Here is a 20619-nt window from a genome sequence, read left to right as displayed (position 1 = left end):
TGAATGCTAGTTGGGGGTAGGCTGACTTATGTTAAAAGTGATTGTGTGATGACAGACTTCCTGAATACTGACGAAATACTACTTGCTTCTTCTTTTAGACGGGGCTTGAATCCTCCCCACAGAGTGAAGTCAATTTCAATGACTACTTTCACACAACAGGAAATAGAATTTCTGCAGAAACATGGAAATGAAGTAAGTATTCATTACAGAGTACCCAGTGATGGACACTTTTTAAATATTCAACTTTAGTACTTAAAGCTTGAGCTTTTTTTTTTTTTTTGAAGCAAAAGGTAGACAAGAGTCTTTTGAAGCCAAGTTCACTGGATTGCGTATTTTTTTTTAAAAAAAAAAAAAAAAACACACTCATTTCACTTAGGTAGCTGATCAATACTGTGTGTTATTGCCCAATGCAGACAACCTAGGTTCACGTGATCGGTGCTTCTGAGTGGGGTTTTCTTTTGCTCTTGCAGAAGGCAGTATGCATCTGACTCTACTTTTCCTCTGGAAGCCTAGACCTTTAGGCTGAATGCAGCAGTATTTCCTGAAAGAGTCAATGGTGATGAAAATAATTTTGTTGCCTATAGTTGTATTCCTATTGAGTAGGTGTCAGTCTTCCAGCAGTTTCAACAGCCTCTTTCTGTAATGAAAATATATCAATATTTTGAAGGTCCTTAAAGAGAGGAAGGAAAGGGAGAAATCCTTTTTCCTCTAAGGATTAGATAAGAGGCAACTGTATGTTTAGAGTGGCTTGGGCAGCTTTGAAGAGAGGAAGTTCCAGTGTACTGCTCTTTTTTCTTTGTAATAGATGAAAACTAAATCTGAGGTGAATGTTGAGTTGCCTTTATGGAGATGTGTGGAGAGTGTAAACCCTGGTTGTAGCTGTTAATGTCTTCAGTTTGAGGAAGACGTTTGTATTTTAATATGCTATAACATGAAGTTACAGTATATGAAAATTATTTGAGGCAACTCTTTCTTCTAATCCAAATATAGAAAAGATTCTTTTTTATTTTTGATTGGATCTGTATTTTGGTTAGTAGAATTATTGATTGTAGGCTATGGAGTATCTTGTTAACAAGTTGTTGTGAAGCTTTGTGAGGGTAAAGCCCATTTTTAGTTAAAATGTTGATACTTAACTTTCTTAAACTTAGCCCTGTTTGTAACTGCCTGCTTTAAGAATGGAAATAGAAATAGCAGTTTCTTTTTCTGTCCTAGCAAATGTGTTATTTGTTGAAATGACTGTCAGTGGACAATTCTTCTAGACAAAGCTGGAACAAGGTCAAAACTTTTCCAGACACTACAAATTTTTGTCAGTGGTATTGACTAGTGTTTATTGAAATTTCTTTGGCATGGTAAAGCCGTGTGACATTGTATATGATAGTGTATGTTATTGATGCTTTGCATAAGGAGGGTCATAAAGAATCTTTTGTGGGTTTAGATGCCTTATGTAAGAATCTCCTCCTGTAAGATTTGGCTGTAAACTCCAACATTGCTTTATTTCACAAGTGTATAGGAAAACATAAAAATGCATACATGTATATGCAGAGGTGTGTGTGTGTATATATATATATATGCACCTGCATCTGTTTTGATTTATTTCTGGACTCGGCAAAGGCTACAGAATGTAACCATTTCTTTCTCTGATCCGAAGTCTTAAGTGATCACTACTCAGGGTAATTGTCCTTATAATAGACCTGACCGCCCTTCAATCATAATGATTTAGTTTATGTAAAATTATCAACCTAAAACCACTTAACGGGTATCTGTGATGGTATAATATGCTTCAAAAGCGCAGGACTTTGTGTCTGTTGTAGTGCTTATTTATCTCATTAACAAAAGCATGGCAATGATTTAAATAAGCTACCCCATAAATAAGATGTGCTTCTGGACTTGCAGGTGGTAGGCTTAACGGGTGTTGAAATATTTGAGTGATACTATTTTAAAGAGCATTAGAAGTTTAAAACCTAAGTAAAAACACAATTTCAATTTGCCATGCTGTATGTTGCTGTAGTTAAATAGTAGCTTCCTTTTGTTGGTATTGGACTTTGGAATACTTCCCTGCAGATAAGATAAAGTATTGGGTAAATGAAGTTCATCTCGCCTTACAAAAATCTTTGTCTAGTTTGCTCTTCAGCCTAGGTGTCTGTTGTGTATATGTTAAGCAACAAAACTTTGTGGGATTAATTTGTTCAGCCTGACATGGACCTGTCCAACATCTTAGAGATCAATGTGAAACAAAGTACAGCAATTAAATGCTGTTGTAACATTCAGTTGTTTAGTTCTGTGCCATTTGAAAGTTTTTTGTTTTTTCTTTCCAATTTGGTGTTTTTACCTTCTGTTTTTCTGTGGTGTGTTAAAATACTTCATTTCCACTTTGTCCACTTAGTCATTCTCCAGTGTGGCCAGGACCTCTGTGGTAAGTTTTTTCTTGCTTCTGGATTAGTAGCTCGTGGTATACTGCAGGGAATTTGTTCTCAACAGAAAGGAGAATAGCAAGAAAGCATGTTATGCAAACCTTCCCTGAGATAAGGTAGGTAGTAAGGTTCTTGGAGGAAGTAGTTTTTCTACTGTCCTTCAGGGAGTTATCTGTAAGGTCAATGTGTTGTGTGAGGCTGAAGTTCCCTTAAAAATTAAATGGTAACACTTTCTTCATTTCTGAAATAATTTTTCCCTGGTTGTCACAAATGGCCAGCTTTACTGGCACATATGGCTAAAAACCTTTACTTACTAGAAGGCCTCCATAAAGGGATTACTTTGGGAAGAGGACACTCAGAGCAGATTTCTTCAGATGGGAGGTGCCACTTCCTTCCCTGTGTGTATATCTGCAAGGAATGTCGTCTTAGCACAGGTGACTTCTGTGTGTTTTTACTTCAAGTTCAGGTTTAAACCTTCTTGCTGTGTTTGGAAAGGTCTGTATTTTGGTGTTGCTTAGTCTTCTGCAGGTGTAAACAGACATCTAGACTCTGGTTTTGCAGGTGTTGGGGTTAGCTGGGTTAGCACACTTTTGCAGCAAGAATGGAGACCTCAGCTGCTTGGGATTAGTTTAGCAGTGCTTAAATGGGTTTTAGTGCCAACCCTCCTGACTCCTGATAGCACCTGTTGGCCTGGTTTCAGCTGGGATAGAGTTCCTTTGCTGTGCAGTGCTGTGTTTTGGGGTTAGGATGAGAACAATGCTGATAACACGCGGACATGTTCGTTGTTGCAGAGCAGTGCTTATCCAAAGCCAAGGCCTTGCAGCTTCTCAGTGCCCTGCCAGCGAGGAGGCTGGGGATGCACAAGGAGCTGGGAGGGGACACAGCCAGGACAGCTGACCCAAATGGGCCAAAGGGAGGTGGCGTGCCATATGACATCGGGCTCTGTAATAAGGCCGGGGGAGCTGGCTGGGAGCTACTGCTGCCTGGGGACTGGCTGAGCATCAGTTGTTGTACATGACTTATTTTGTATATTTCTTTTTTTCCCCATTCCATTTTCTTTCCTATTAAACTGTCTTTACCTCCACCTACAAGTTTTACTGTTCGTTTTTTTTTTTTTTTTTCCCCCCCAAAGTGTGTCCCCTGTCCCCCTGGAGGGCAGTGAGGGAATGGCTGTGTGCTGCCTGCCTGCTTCCCAGCTTAAACCACACCACCTGTGCAAATGTTTCTTATCGGGTTCCTGCACTCTAACTTGCTGAAGATTTACATCTCCCAAACCAGCAGCAGCGTGGGACTGGTTCCGAGCTGGTGTTTGGTCCTACTGGAGTGCTTTCCTGGAATCTCCTTTGCTAAGGAAAGTGGCCTAGAAACCTGGGAGTGAGAAGAATAGTACTAGGCTGGAGCTGATGAGTCCTGACAGCAGGAGCCGTGCAGTCAGGTGTCCTTGTAGTACATCCCCGGTTCTGTTAATGCGCTAGAGAGAGATGTGAGCTGATTGTGTATGGAGCGATGTCGTTGTGAGCAGGATTTGCCAGCTTGGACTCTGCTTATGAAAGCAGCTGGACCCAAACTGGCTTTGAAATCAGTATCCTGGCAGTATAAAATTCCTTAAACCTACAGAGATTAATGAATAATATTGACATCAGAAGTGCTGAACTACTAAACAAAGCTCTAACTTGCTTACAGAAGGGAACTGTTTCCAAATCTTTCTTCCTGTGGTGAGTGCTGTGTTTTGGAACATAGTTTTGGTGTGTAGTAATCTGTAGCTCTTTGCACTGTCAGCATTACATTTGGTGCATAACTGAGGATATCTTCTTGGGGGGGGAGGGAGAAAGCTAATTTGACACTTACTGGGCGCCTGAGAGGTAATATCTCATTAGAGCTGTTTAAACCAGACTGACATTTGTAATCTTCCTATGCAGCGCTGTGTCTGGGTCTAAACTCACAGTGCTCCGTTACTGTAGGTCTGACAGCATGCTTTTTCTAGCTGAAGGACAGCTGCTGCTAGCAGAGGATGCTCTGTCAGAGTTGCCTTGTTACGCTACCTTCACGGCATAGAAGAGCAGGGTACTGCATGACTAAAAGCTCAGTTTTGCTGTCCCAGCTGAATCTGTGTTATTCCCGACTAGCACAACCGCGCGAACAGGAGTTTCTGAAGTGTGGTGGCTCGATGTGTTGTGCAAGCAGAAGGCCTTTTGTCTCTCCCATATCCGCCTTCCCACACACTGGAGATCAGTATCAGTGAAGCAGTTATGACACGGTAAAAGGTTTGGTGGTTGAAATACATGGCACCAGAACAGAAGTAACTGAACTCTCAGATTCTTCCAGGCTTTCTGCAAAATGAGATGGATACTGCTGATTTTTCTTTACTAGCAGTTTTTAGTGTGCCTTTCCCTCCCCACCTCACAAGTCTACAACCCTACCACCAAATACAACAACAATAAACCTACAGACAGGTAAATGTGCATTGCTCTTAGCCTTTGAGCCCTTCTGGAACTCCTGTAAGTATGGAATCCAGCTAGGAGGATAGCTTTTAAGCCAGAAGCTTTTCAGGTCAACTTTGTTTGGTCAACAAATGAATAGGTGGAGTTCTACACAATGAGTAGGATGAGTTCTGTAGCACTCTGTGCCGAAGCTGAAAATAGGTGATTGCTCAGACCATAGACTGCAAACTTAAACATTTATGGAAATCATGGTAGGTAAATACAGTTATTTTTAAGAGTTTTTCCTGAAGTATAGACTCAGTGTAACCGATGGTATGAAGAGAAATATAGGTGAAAACTTTATCATAGCATACTGCATGCACTTGGCCCATTTTCTCCTTTCCATCATAAATTTAAGTTGTGGCAACTCACAGTCTATTCCTTAATACCTCCTGGGTTTTTAACTAGGTCAGGGTGAGTAGGTTGAAGCTGGTTGTGCTTCTGTTTCCCTTGTTGCTGCATGCTGTACTTACTGATCTAATTCTGAACTTCCCAGTATCTAGTTGCCAAATGTCTAATGACATTCCATGCAGGCTTGAAGCTTGTTGGCAGAGAATAGATGTTGTTCTTCCCAAACCAGTTGTAAAAGAGTCCTCCTGAACTCTTAGATTGCATGAGGACAGCTATTCTACATCTTGATTTCTACTTCTTATTGTCACGGGACAATATCTGTTTGTCTTTGCTGTATCTTATTTTGCAGCTCCCATGATATTCACTGAGAGATAGTGGAGGCAAGCAAAACTTCAGTCTCGCTTCTGTCAACCCTTCAACAGAAGTAGATGTTCAAATACTGCATACGCTTGATCATTGTGGCTTCAATGCTATCTTTTTTCTTCTCGCTGCATTGGTGAACCAGTGGGACATGGATTAATTATACTTTTCAGGGACAGTGGGCAATGATTATGGATTGTTGGATATGTTCCACTGTTCCTAGGGGCTCCCATGTAATGTGAATGTTTACTCTTGGTTCCAACTGGCCAGGCTCTTCTCCTGTAAGCAGAGCATTTTGTTTAATAGAGCTTTGGTTATCAAAAGGAGAAATATAGTCAGGTGTTCGGTGAATGAACAGAGCTTTTGAGCAGAGGCTTACTTGTGGTGCTGCTGTGAGAAGAATAATACTAATATTAAATGGCTGAACTAGTGTGCCCAAGGAGATGGGGTAAAGGAGAAGGATTTCAGAGACCTGTAGAATTTTTAGGTCTGCTACCTTTATAGTAAAGTTCTGCAACTTTGTGATGAATTCAGGTGCTTCTTTATGTGCTACCCAGAAAAGCAAAGGAGTAAGTAATTCTGTTATCATGGAGTGTAAGTTCCATCATGAAACCTGGGCAGGAGCATTTTGTTAATCAGCCCTACAAGTCTGGTTAATGTACGAAGTAGGTATTCTAAAATACGTGCTGTTTGGAATACCAAATGCAAATTTTTCAAAGCATGTAATTTTTGTTTCTAATTACTTTGTTTTTTCTCTTGTACTAAGTTTATATTTAAAAGCTAAGGAAACTTTGTGACTAATAGAGCAACTGGTCTCCTGAAGTTTGTCTTTGTGCAGATTTATGTGCCCTTTACCAGCTCTTTGTACCTTTTGTTCCATGTCTTGGAGGTAATGCCTGGGCATGAGTCAGCACCTGCTGGGAATGGCTGTGTGCTGATCTGTTCAGGTGCCTTGACCATGCAGCTATCAGGCAAGATAGAGCAAAAAACTGAAGCTCACACAGAAGTAATGTCAGCTGAAGTTGCTGATCTGATTTTAGTGGATTTAAAAGCTGTGATTAGTGGTAAGTAACTAGGGTACCAAAGATGTAGATGCTGAATGATCATTCCCTACCATAATTTAACAGTAAGTTATATGGTGTTTTAAAAAAAAAAAAAAAAAAGAAAAAAAGGCAGTTCCTTGATCTTTCTTGTAAGACTGTCTTTTAAATATCTCTGAAATAGCGTCATGATCTGGTAGGTAAAATATGCACATTTCTTACTTTGCACCACCTGTAAGCATATAGTTAGCTATCTATTATCTAGTTACCTACCTAGTATGTTAGCTATCTACCTAGTACTGTTAGCTGTCTTTCTGTAATCTTAAAATAAGTCACTATTTCAAAATACACCTATAGAATGAGTATGCTGACCACAATATTTCCTTCTATTTTAACTTCCAATTTTGATTTCATCCTATAATACTGTACAGCGTACTGCCATTTGCCTTTTTGTAGATAGATGGATATTGTGTATTAGGACTCGCTTGAAGCATAATCAATGCAGTATTGTGGATCCCTGTCAAGTCAGATGATAGTAACAAAAGTATAGCCAGAAAGAGCGTACAGGTCACCAGCAAGCAAGTAAAGACAAGAGGCCTTTATTGTGTTCTGAATGCTTGCTTGGAACGGCTGCTGATGTTCAAAGCATTGGGTGGTACTTCATACAGAAATAGACAAAACTGTGCCTTTTATTAGTTGTGTGATAATAAAGCTTGCTAAAACTTGGCTTTCTAAAGAACATTTTCTTTATAAGACTTCTAAGAAATTACATTTACTCTTCTACGAATGCTTTATGTAAAGGAACTTGTATGAAATGTAACTTGCATCTCTGGTGTGCAAAAGCAAATGTTTTAGACAGTATTTGTATGGCTACTGCTGTCAAGCTGCTCATTAAAGTGAGCACTGCTTGCTGAAGAGAGTGAGGCTAAGTGTGGGTTCTGCTGCCTGGTGGCAGCGTCTTGCAGTTTCACCCTTACTCATTAGTAATGCTTTGCTCTCTGCTTCCAGTAACAGAACCAATAAAGAATGCCTGTCAGGTTCAAATAAGCTATTACAGTGACTTAAGACACATTTCAGTTAGTGCTTTTGTGTTCAGCTATTTAGAAGAAATGAGTTGCTCCAGGAAATGTTTTTGGAAGCTTCCTTTCTGAAGGCTAAATATGCAAGAACCCACACGCTTAAGATGCTCACATCAAGTATTGCTGTAAAAGGATGGATTTGGGCAGTACGTCCTCCTTACATCTTCCTTATGGCCTGTTTGCATACTCGCAGAGCTGATGCCGCTCTAGCTCTACAGCTGGTAGTGACCTCAACTCACACAACGTCTCACTTTCTGGTTTCTCCTAGGAATTGCCAGAAGGGCTTGAGACTTACCTGAGGTGGAGTTTGTTTTTTTTTTTTTTTCTTCTCTTGCCCACCCTCTCAATGCTTAGGCACTTCAGGGTGAAGGTGAAGCAGAAGACAGGGAGAAAGGTGAAGAAGTGGGTTGTGGTTTGACCGAGTTGGTCTCGGGGTGGGTTTCAGTGCTACCAATGGCATGGTAGTTGTGATAAGTTTATTTGATCTGACTTGTGTGATACAAGAAGGGGGAGGAATTTAATGACCTGAAATGGGTAGGGAATGGGACCTCCTCTCTCACACGCTACCTTATTTTAGGCTGGGTGTAAACTGATCATCACTGTTCAGCCCTGGGTGTTTTTCTGCTGGGTGCAGGATGAAGCTGGGCCTTGTCCAAAATTAGGTACAGCTCTTCCTTTCCATCAGTGTTTCCTGATGTTCCTCACAATGTTACAGTGGGGGGGAGGGCACAGCTGTGTAAGTTCAAATACCAACTCCTGTTAACAGATATTCTGAATTTAGCCATAAACAAGGCTTTTCTGCTCCTAGCAATCACCTGACTGCTAGTTGGTACAGTTACACCTACAAAGCTGTACACAGAAATACTACTGCTGGCCCGCATCAGAGCATCCCGTGGATATTGCGAATTAAACACCTTGTTGGTAAGGTAGGGTTTATGGTTGACAGAGTGAAGGATTGGTATTGTTCATTTAAAGTGGTTTAGGACAGGCGTGTGACTTTTTGACTGTCTGTAGCTTGCAACTTCTTCACAAGAAGTATGAAACAATTACTTTCAATTTCATTCCACCCACTAACAGACAACAAATTATGGCTGTTTAACTTTGCAAACTCCACTCAGTGCATGAAAGTTAACCCTTTTGTGGAGCATAGCTGCTGAACAAATGCTGTATAGTTTGTGCTTCAATTAAACAACTCAATTACTAATGTTATTTTTTTAGATGAGTATTTAAATAATTTAGAGCTGTCCTTTGATTGTTAGACGTTTTCCCTTGTTTGCCTCTGTCCTGTAAACAATGAGACTACGGAGTGTGAGATACATACAAGCAGGCTAAATAAAACCAAGATGCCAAGGATAAAAAATACTTACACTGTCTGTCCAATCTGTGTAATCCTAAGAAATCTTTGAAATGACAGCTAAGATCTATGCAATTTGACTACTGTGTTTGAAGATAGCCAGCTAATTTGTAACAACCTACAGGAAGATTTGTTTCCCCCCAGCATTGTCCACTCCCAGAGTTAGTGCCTGTCTTGGGAAGGTGTAAGTATCACAGCTGCTACCACAATTCCCCAACTTTCAGGGCAATCAGTTTATGCATAGGCCTGTTAGAGCATGTACTTCCTTTGAAGGTCATGGGAGACAATGCTGAAAACCTGATACTGTAGAAGAGAACACTTGTAGGAGGCTGATGAGCGGGATGGTCAGGACTATTTCAGAAAGGTTGTGGGAAGAAAGCACATGCATCATAAAACCAGAACCTTTTTGACTCTGATTCTCTGGAGGAAACCTGTTCTAAAATGGCAGAGTCTGTTTTTAGAGGATAGCTAATGTTTGGTGTATTGTCTGGATGCATATGCAGGTTAGGCATGGAGTGCTCTGAAGTGCTTAAGGAAAGCCTCATTTTAACGGAGTTAGAACTCTTGCGTCTTGTTTGATTTTCAGAACTGTCACCTTTCCTCTCATTTTGGCTGAGAGTTGAAGCTGAAGATATGAAGGGTTTTGCAATTGATTCAACTTTTGCTGACTCACAACTGCGTTGAGAAAATGAAAGCAGAGCAAGAGTAGCTCTTTTCCCTCTTCTCTCACCCTCGCTAAAATTAAAAGTATATGATACCAAAATTATAGCTAAAGTTCAGAGACAGCAGCATAGTAAGAAAGACTGTTTAAAAAAAGTTTCTATATCCAAATAGTTATTGTAAATATTAAAATCAAAATAGTTTAAGGCTTGCATCTGGTACTTAATGATGTGGCATATGGACTCTGTCAATGCAGTTTAAACCATGAAGTGCGGCTAACAGTTTGTGTACATTAGGTGAAGAAGTGTCCTGAAGATCAGCACAAGTAACAATTGGGTGCTTTGGCGCTTCATGAATGCATATTGCAAGTATTTTTTTTGAAAAGCAGTGTTTTCCAGCGAATGGATGTTAGGATTCACTTGCACTGCAGTGACAGATGGTCTGTCAACTTCAAGTATTTAGACCCAGTACATGCTGCACCAGTCAGTTGTTACAGAAAGCTAAGCCTGGAAGAAAATAATATGCACCCATGCACTTCTTAATCCTTTGATATATTAGCAATTGTAAACTTAAATATCTTTTGAATTAAGATATTTTCTGTGATTAATCAGTCCTTTTTTTGTACAAGGTATGCAAACAGATTTGGCTAGGCCTATTTGATGATAGATCATCAGCAATTCCAGACTTCAGAGATCCACAGAAAGTAAAGGAATTTCTACAGGAAAAATATGAGAAGAAAAGATGGTAAGACAGCTTTACAATTCATAAAGTTTGCTTCTGACCAGAAGGAAAGAGTGACTGATCTTATCCTTGTTCTGGAGTGTGCTTTCCTTTTTGTGTGCTCTTTGGATTGATTGCATGGCTCTCTAAGGTAAAAATGATTTTTGGACTTCATTCGTATTTCCTGCAGGAAGCAGAGAAGACATACTGATGACATCACCTTAAGCCATTTCTGTTTCAGTAGCAATGTGAAGTATGAGTCCTGCAGGTTTTATTAGGATGTAGAAGACAATGGGTGGTTTGTATTTATTAAAAAAAAAAAAAAAAGTGTTGTAGTCTATTTAAAAATCTGTCATTTATATCCTAGGTATTTTTGCAAACTGAAGTACTGATAATTTATTGCAGGCATAGTGGTTAAAATAGCAAAGCTGAGATCTACCAGTATCCATACTTGAGTCTTGTATGTGTTGGGCAGAGCTTTTCATGCTAAACTTATAAAAAACAAAACAAAAACAAAAACAAACAAACAAAAAAAAAAAAACACACAAAAAATTGTTTTTTTGAATGTAGGTATGTTCCTCCAGAGCAAGCAAAGGTGGTGGCGTCAGTCCACGCGTCCATATCGGGGTCTTCTGCTAGTAGTACAAGCAGCACACCTGAGGTGAAGCCCCTCAAATCTCTCCTGGGAGAAGCTGCACCTGCACTGCACTTAAACAAGGGCACACCTAGCCAAGTGAGTACCTAATGACAGCTGAAGAGCTGTCAGCTCCGAAGTGGACCTTTCACAGTAGAAATCTGCATCTTGCAGCCTTCTTATTAAACTCTTTTTATTTTCCCTGTACTGAATTTTAAAGACTTCAGAATGCAGTGAATAACTATTATCCACCTTGTAAAATAGCTTTTTTTGCTTGTGTTAGTACAATATTTGCAGTTTTACATGCATAATTTTGAACTTGCTTGTTTATGCGCTGCTACTTTATTCTCCTAGGTCACTTTAATCCAAAAGGCTGCAGTGGCATTTTCTTAAATGCTGTCATAGTATCATAAAATAGAATATCTTCCTCCTGCTGTTAGAGGGGGGTCTGTGTCACATACAGCATCTTAAACTTGAGGAATAAATGACCAGTTAAATATGCTTAGCATAGCCTTCTAGCATTTTGCAAAAGCCACTTTGGTAAAATATCAGGGTCTTTTTTTGTCTTATCTAATTGAAATGTTGTTTGTAGTCTCCTGTTGTAGTTCGATCTCAAGGACAGCAGCAACAAGAAAAGAAACAATTTGACCTCCTCAGTGACCTTGGCTCAGATATCTTTGCTGCTCCTGCTCCTCAGTCAACTGCAACAGCAAATTTTGCTAATTTTGCACACTTCAACAGTCATACAGGTGAGTATTCAGAGCAGTGTATCCTCTTTATATGTGTAAAAAGTAGATTTAGTTTTTTTATGTCACTAGGCTACACTTATGAATAAGGTATATCTGATTTCTGTGCCTTTAGAATGCTTTATCCGTCAAGATTTCCTTTCCTCTTTTTATAGAGAGAGGTGGAACACAAATGCTGGTAATCATGATTTTTTTTTTTTGGAGTGGGAGTTGCTATAGCTATTTTCTATGATATGTATGCATAGAATGTTTTCTGCCCACTACTAGAACTTTAAATTTTGTGGGAGAGAGTGAGAGGATGAGTAACCGAATATAGGGAGAAGCTGATATTAGACTTTACATTTTCTTTCTGAAAATTATTAGGAAGAGCATTCAGGAAAAGAAAGGAGATATGAAGACTTTGAGTTCAAATGCATTGACAATGACTATCAGGTTTTTAGAGGAAAAGCAAAGGCATCCTTAGTTTAAAGAATGACCTGTTCCACCCTGCCCCTTGTGTGCGTGTCTTTGAAAACTGAATGAAGCCTGTAGTGGGTGGTATTTTCTAGTTTTGAGAAGAACAAACAAGCCTCAGACATATGTCTTGACTGAGGATAGGGGTAGGCCTTGAGTTAAGAACATCTTCAGTAAAATACATTGAGCCCTCGGGGGTTTATTTTCAGCCAAAGATCTTGAACCATAGAAGTCATCTAAATAAGAGGTTGATTCTGTGGTCACTGAAGTATGTTGTTGTTAACTTGCATTGCAATTGTGGGAAAGTACCTTTGCCTGCCTACTCTGAATGAGCTTTTCATCTATTTTTTTTTTCTGAGAGAAACTGCAGTATTGCTAAGCCAACAAGAGATGTTTCTTAGAAATCCTGAAGTTGTTAATGGCTGAGAGGAAGTGTGATTGAGAGGATTCCCATCGTATACCTGAAGAATTAAGCAAAGTATCAAAGCTTGGTTAAAGTTAACTTTCAAAAAGTATTGCTGAATAATTAGCTAAACTCAGTGAAATGGAATAACATTGCAGTGTATCCTGTCAAATCCTTAATGGAAGATTTCATGTTAATCCTGGTTTTGGAGGTATATTTAAGTGTGAGAACTTGTAGTGACTGGCCAGTAGTGTAATTGTTACTGGAGAAACTGCAGACGTTTAACTCTTTCCAGTAACTTGTCAAATTTGTGCTGAATGAGTCTAAATGTATACTTACTATTTGTTGATTGCAAAAGGTGAAAGTCCTGTTACACCTATATTTCAATCCTGTGTTCAAAAACTAGGTAAAAATTCTTCCATTCTTCTGGTTACTTTTTAAAATGGTAAAAAGAGTATAAATGCTCCAGCATAAATAAAATATTTCAACTAAAAATTAACAGCATATCTTAAGTGCTGAAAATCCAAAGCATGAGTAATGCCCAGATGTAGTGACTAGTTTTCTACTTCAATAGTTATACATCGTGATCATATCCATGGCTCTTAGGGAAAACCTTCAGAACCCAAAACAGTTTCAGGTAAATTCATTTCTAGAAAACAAAATGTATTTCTGAGCATGTAATAGCTGAATATGTATGCTAAACTGTTTTAGCAGAAGTTTTCTTATTTGCTAGGATAAAATATTTGTAAGGCTTCTACTGCATGCAGTAACCACGGGGTAGTGTTAACTACAACTAATAATGCAGTGTTACAGCATTGTCCCTTTCAAACACAAGAAGGAAGGTTGGTCAGCCCACCCACCACCTTTGGCACAAAACTGAGTGGCATATTTGTCATTTCTGTCACATACCTACAGCGGAGGATGGAAGAACTTGTTTGTGATCAGGCACTACTTAATCAAAGTTTATGGTCTGGTGTTCTTGTTTTAGAGCTTTTTTGCTATGCGTGCAGGGGATGGACTTGTCTCTTTCCCTTCATGCACACTGTGGCTAACTAAAGAAACCACTGAAGAGCATCAGCAAATTTAAGGTCTTCTAGTATAAGTTACTGTCTCTGCAATTAAGGAACAAGTGAGTGCAGCAGCTCTTAGGAAAATAATAAAACTTGTGCTGTGATCTATAAAGTCTAGATGTAAACCTTGAAAATCTTACATGAAGAGCAGCTTTTGATATGCTCCTTTTTTTCTCCAAGTTTATTTCCAATGTACTGTGTTTGCTCAGGGCACTGCTGCATGTTGAGGAAAAACCTTACTGACTTTACATTTACTTTCTGTATTTAAAGTTCCATAGCTTCTGCAAAATTAGATTTTGAAGATGACTATAGGTGGCTGTTCCTTGTAGCTTACATACTGGTAATAGTGACAAAAAGGATTTAAAAAAGTTTTTTGGCCTGTGGACTTTCTATAAACTAAGAGAATGTGTACAAAAATATTTTAAAGAAGTGTGGTGACACAGGACAGCTGTCACATGTACCGATGGAGAAGATAATTTACTTGGAAAAAGTAAAGTAGTATGACACAGGCATTGTCTTCTAGAGAATTATTTTTGATTTTGTAGTTGAACATTTTCTCTTCAGTTTTTTAATGTTTCATACACTTTATTGCACACTGAGTAGAGCAAATCTCACAGATGAAACTGAGTGAAGACTGGGCACAGCTTTCATTTCTGTGACTGGTGCTGTCAAACTCAAGCTAGGTTTAGCCAGCCAGCTTTTATACTGCCTCATTCATCTGCAGTCACAACAACAGTTGCAAATCTGTGTCAATTTGCACTCCCCACAGGTTGCCTAAATTAATGTTGTTCTTGGGTTTCTGGGTGAAAAACTCAAAGTGGACTGTCAATTCCAGAACTTAAAAACATGATCTACAAATCATTCAGGGACAGGAAAATACAAGTCTTACCTGGTCTTTACCTTTGTGCCACTTCTGTACAGATTTAAACTTTACCACATGAAATAAAGCAAGATTAACATCTGAATACTCTGCAGAAGCTTTTAGAGTGCTAATGCTTTAACATGGATCCACTTGCAAATCATAATTTTGTGTCAGCTGATGCAATAAAATTAAGTGGACCATAACATAATACATTCTAGTTCTTTGATCTAGACTCATAGGTATTTGATATCAGATGCTCGACATAAGTCTGAGTGGTTTAAAAAAAAAAAAAACAAAAACCTGTGACAATTCTAGGAGTGACGTTTGTGTTTAATCCTGTTTGGTCATTTAAACTGGAGTCTGAGGAGCCCCTATCCAAAGGATGCATCAGTATTTAGAGCACCACTTTCACAAGCAACTTACAGTTGAATTCTTCATTTATTCTTCTTAAAAAGCTACTGGCTTAAAGCTGTGGAATTTGGAGATAAGTTTGAAGAGATACTGTTTGAACCAATACAGACAGTACAACTAAAGTTTTTTTTCCCCGTTTGTGTCAGTGTTTTGTCCTTGCATACTTCAAAGGTGAAAGCTTTAGGACAGAACTTTCTCAAGGCCTTGCTTTCTCATTAGTTTTCTTGCTTGTTGACTCTTGTGCTTGCTTCCAATGAAAAGTAATGTTAAGTACCTTACCCTCTCTCCCAGTATCCTCTATGAAGGAAAAAAATGTACTTTTATTTTTTAGCAGCGTTGTGTTTGTGTATGAATATTCTTTTAGTTTATAAACCCGAGGTACAGATGCTTTTAAAATAGAAATGAAGTGAAATAATGCAACATATTAGTAGTCAGCATTACCTGGCTGTTAAGTAAAAGTACTTAATTGGCTTAACTTACTGTTTTTGTGTATATTTAATCTACAGAATCCCTCTAGAATAAATAAATTGTGACCTAATAATGTATTGCAATCTATTATGCTAGAAGGCATTTTGTGAGCTTTAGAAAGCAACTCAATCTCTCTCTCTCTCTCTCTCTCTCTCTCTCTCTATATATATATATATACACATACATACACACACATATATACAAGGTTTTGGTTTGCATTTGATTAAGAACATTTTTCTGCTTATTCCTTGCTTGTAAGTGGTTAAGACTTTCTGTGGAGCTTACGAGTTTGGCTTTTAATTCTTGTTGAATCTGTTGATGCTTGGATATCCAGCTGTTTGAAGTTAGATGGTTTTTAACTTTTATTTCCTTCTGTAGTATGGCACAAAAGGAAGGCACAAACTGAAATGCTATTTGAACTTTCCTTGGATTTTATTTTGTGGATACAGTCTATGAATGCAATCTTCTTGACATTGGTATTGATTTCTGTACTCTGACTTCACTTTTTTTGTTTTAAACTGAATTTTCCAGTAAAATGAGCTTATAAACCTAGTCAAAACTATTTGGTGGTACCAAACTATTTTTTTCTAAGTGGCACTTCGTATATTAGGAATTCAAATTGTCAGTATGTTACAGGAATTACCTTGTAACTTTATTCCTTAAAAAAAAAAAAAAAAAGTTCAGTTAATCTAAAAACTGTTTTGAAAAGTAGCATTTAAAAATTAGTTTGGGTTCTGCAGGTAAACATCTGGTATTCTGTACGTTTTGGGTTGTTTCTCCCTGACCAAGCACCTCTTCAGACCTTCTAGGGTTAAGGTGAACTGTACTGAATCAAATCATGCAGTTGTGAGTAGTAGTGTGAGTGAGGAGGAGAGAAACAGCATTAACTGATATAGGTCTGTGAAGATGAGTCATGAAAGCTTGTTCCAAAGACAGCTTTTATTTGTAGAATATCATATATAACTTTCATGTAAAAAGAAATTGCAAGGTAGGACACAACCCTTGGTGGCTGTCATGACCATTAATTCAGTTAATACATCTGTTTCTGTTTGTTTCCCATATCCATTAACATGTTTTGTTCCTTTGCAATTTACAGCGCAGAACTCTGCAAATGCAGGTTTTGCAAACTTTGATGCATTTGGACAGTCTAGTGGCTCGAGTAGTTTTGGAGGTTTCCCCACAGCAAGTCAGTCTTCTTTTCAGCCCCAAAATACAGGTAGAACTCCTAGCACTTTTGATTAATACTTAATTGAAATACTTCTTACCTTTATGTTGGAAGGTACTTAAGCTGAGGTTGTTTCTTGCATCTGCCTGCTTTAATGCAATCAAGCCATCTGAAGCTCTGGGGAAACTCAAAATGAATTCTTTGTTTGTTGTTAATTTCCTTTTTTTCCTAATGCTACTAAGAAGTCTTTTTATGGCACCATATGTTTATTAGCTCTACACCTGAAATAATAATAAAAAAAAAAAAGTACTGCTTTTGGTAAATACTGAATCAATTGTCACTCTTGTAAGTGAGGGGTTTTGGTAGACCCAAAATCACATCACAGTACCAAAACAAGAGCATCTGTGCAAATGTGTAATAGGTGTACATACTTTGTGTATGTTCTTGTGACTTCATGTGTAGAGCCTATTGCTAAGATTTATTTTTGCTTTCCTTTAATTTGATCATGCTTTAAAACTTTTGCTTGAGTTTACACTTGCTGTTTGTCTAGATCTTTGGCTGACTGACTTTCTTTTCCTTTTTTTTTTCTTTTGAGTGTGGTGTCGTTTTAAACTTTTTTTCAAATTTTCTTTCTCCCCTCTTATGTTAACTTTAACCCTCACACAATTTCTGGCTGTCCAGCGTTCAGAACGCTTTCATCTAGCTGCAGTTTTGGTGAATTTACTTCAGCTTTTCCTCTTCAGGCTGTACACAGTAAGTTCCACACAGTGGAAAACTCAGCTTGCTTCATTTTATGCCATTGTAGTATAGCATCGTCATTTCTACTGTTGCGTATGTTTTAACTTCATTGATTAAGCTATTAAAATGTTTTGGTTTTAGAGTATGAGTGGAGTCTTCAACCAGTTGTTGTAGAGTGTGATACATGTAATGGAGTAATTCATTTAAATTTAAGTACGTGACCTGTCTGTATCAATAAAATTTTTGGATGGTGGAGAGATGGAAGCTCATGGTTTTGTATTTAAACATAAGTTTAGTTAATGTGGATTTTTCCAATTGATTTATGTATAACTGATGTAAGTAGAAACCCAGTATAAAAACAGCTGTTTTGCATATTCTCTATCCCAACCCTTTTTCTGATTGGATTTAGTCTAAGAATCTGAGAAAAGAGAACAAAAATCTCTAAACTTTAATGTAGAATCATTCTGCTTCTGGACTTCTAGGCTGGAATGATGACTGACACCTGAAATGGTCAAGCATATCATACCATTAAGTGAATTCAAGTAGTTCATTAGATACATGACAGAAAACAAAGCTCCAATATTCTGAATATTAAAGGTTCAGACAAATATTTGTTAGTCTAACAAAAAGTCCTGAAATTGCTTTAACAGCTGATGGGTAACACGTAGATCTGAAAGATATGAAAGATCAAATTATGACTGATTTAATCTGGTGAAGCTTTTGTCCCTGATCTGCAGACTGAAAAAGACAATTTTTTTTTCCTGTTCCAAACTTAAATTTGAAGTATAAGGGAAAGGGTCTTATACCTGTGGGATGGGGCAGGGGGAACTTGTTGCCTCAGGTAACTGCAGAGAGGTGGGATTATTGTACCAGCAGTTAACGTTGGAGATGCTTCAGAGCTAAATAAAGTATCGATCACATCTAACTTTTGTTACAGGTGGAAGTGCTGGATCAGTGAATGCTAACTTTGCTCACTTTGATAACTTCCCCAAATCCTCCAGTGCTGACTTTGGAGCCTTCAATGCTTCTCAGAGCAACGCAACAGCAACTGGAGCCAGTAAAGCTGCAGTGAATAAACCAAATCTTCAGTCAGCAGACAAATATGCAGCTCTGGCTAATTTAGATAATATCTTCAGTGCAGGGCAAGGTAACTAATTTTATTTTTGACATGCTTATAATGTGTGTGTACTTACCACAAGGATGGCTGTGCCTGTCAAGTTGGTAACTATTTAAAAATGTCCTTTCTTTAAATTATGAATTGAATTTCACTTCAATATATCCTTAATGTGTAAGAAATTAAAGCTTGAGATTTTTTAAGACCTTACTTCAAAAAGGATGTCATCAGAAGGCTGCTTTTTAGGAATCTGATATCAAGATGAATAACTGTCTAAATGAGTCATACAGCAACGCACATATATACACATTCAAATACATATAAATATAAAAAAACTTAGCTCAAATATATTTATATAAAAAGCTATGGTGAAGGCTCTCAAGTGGAGAGCTGCAGTTGTTGCAAAGAATTGCCAGAGTAACTGTCATACCTCTCTGCCCCAAAAAGGTTTTGCTTTACTATTTTATAAGTTAGTAGCATTGATATTCTTCCAATAAAATGTTTTTTTGTATGTGTGCGCTAAAGAAGTGCTGTCTAAATGTAGCTTGAATTTCACTAGTGTTCAGATCAGTTTTACTCTTTATGTTGCTGGAACAGTAAAGTTGCATCAGCTGCCAAACAATGTGGCCTAACACAATATGTGGCTTTGTTGGTCTTGTTCACAAATGTATAGGCACCTCAAGGTTTCTGCTTGGTTTTGATCAAAGTTCATTGGCAGTGAGCACCAGTTCTGACAAAACTAGAGTTTAAGTTATTTTCAGCACAGATACAAAATTCAACTTCACTCTCAATTTAGTGCTAGCCTACCTAAGACTGCATTCAGTCAAGACACTGCCTCCATGGTTTAGCAATCTTTTTGAAGGACTACAGATAAGGTGTAGGGATCAAATAAAGGTCACCTCTTCTAGTAGAAAGCTCTACTGGCTGTGGGGAGCAAAGGAGTTTTAATGAAGCGTATGGCCCATTGATAGATGCCCAGGTGTCATACTTCTTCTTACCTGCTAATATCTGTTCTTAAGAGAGAGTCTTTCTGTAGATCAACAGAAGTAACAGTATTTTGTTGTTCTGTTTTTCCATCTTCAGCTTTCTTTTATCATTGTTCAAACTTTGTGAGATCTTGTGGAATCACTTGGTGCTGTAAGAATAGTCCTTTGAGTCCATTTTCTCTGTAGAAAGTGAAGTAGCATCAGCATCTCTTTCGGTGTTTGGAAATGTATATTCAGGAGATGTGAAGTTGTATTAATTATGAGAAGAAAGTCTAACTTTTCTTTGCAAGTGGTATGTGAAAACTTGTGTTGGTGTATAATGTAGAGCTTTGTTCTGTAACAAAAAACACACCTTCAAATCTGTTTTATCTTCTAATTGAAAATGACAGTAGTATTGAGTCTTCTCAGGGAAACTGGACGCTCTTTGGAACTGCAGAGTATCTAGAGAAGCATGTCACTTCTGCATGCCATAGTTTGTATTGAGTATAAGTCTGAAAATGAAATCTGTATGTTAGTACTCAACATCAGTAGGGCAGAAAGTGAAACCTTAATCTCTTTTAATCTTTATTCTCTCTTTCTAGGTGGTAGTGAGCAAGGAAGTGGCTTCAGTACAGTAGTGTCAGCATCAGGAGGTCCTGCTTTGTCGGCCCCAAATCAATCAAGTGCATCTTCAGACAAGTATGCAGCTCTAGCAGAATTAGACAGCGTGTTCAGCTCCACAGCAACCTCTAGTAATGCATATACTTCCACCAGTAATGTCAGCAGGTACTTTTTGTTAGACATATTTGTGACTTTCTTCATAGACTTAAACAATATGAGGAAAAGTAGCTCAAAGTTGTTTTTTAAACTTGTTTTCAATTTTATCAAAAACTGAGGAAATGTTAGATGTTTAGAAGCACTATTGAAACTGCATCCTGTATTTTAAGTACTAGTACTGTATGATGATATAAAGCAGTCAGCAGAATGCTCTGTGCACCTTTTTAGTTGTTATATGCTGGACCTGTTAGATGGTAATACTCATGTACAGATTATTTGTATACATACCAAAAATCATAGCATCATCCCTAGCAAAATGTTAATCTAATATTTTTGATGTAAAGATTAGCAATTGCTT

At 38.1% G+C, this 20619-nt stretch overlaps 1 protein-coding gene across 6 annotated transcripts in view; it reads left to right on the top strand.

Annotated features, from left to right (window-relative positions):
• The window catches only part of AGFG1 (ArfGAP with FG repeats 1), a 35605-nt gene that overhangs the window by 8465 nt on the left and 6521 nt on the right, over positions 1-20619 (top strand). For 4 of the 6 annotated variants that reach the window (XM_032193101.1, XM_032193100.1, XM_032193099.1 and 1 more), the window contains exons 2-8: positions 99-192; positions 10364-10479; positions 11026-11188; positions 11682-11838; positions 16599-16718; positions 18343-18552; positions 20087-20270. In XM_032193101.1, coding sequence (XP_032048992.1) covers positions 99-192; positions 10364-10479; positions 11026-11188; positions 11682-11838; positions 16599-16718; positions 18343-18552; positions 20087-20270 — 1044 coding nt within the window. The remainder of the gene's footprint in view (positions 1-98; positions 193-10363; positions 10480-11025; positions 11189-11681; positions 11839-16598; positions 16719-18342; positions 18553-20086; positions 20271-20619) is intronic. The other 2 variants (XM_032193103.1, XM_032193102.1) reach the window with 1 other exon arrangement.

The sequence above is a fragment of the Aythya fuligula genome, chromosome 9, assembly GCF_009819795.1.
Source record: "Aythya fuligula isolate bAytFul2 chromosome 9, bAytFul2.pri, whole genome shotgun sequence".
Lineage (NCBI taxonomy): Eukaryota > Metazoa > Chordata > Aves > Anseriformes > Anatidae > Aythya > Aythya fuligula.
This window is presented reverse-complemented; position numbering and strand designations above follow the sequence as displayed.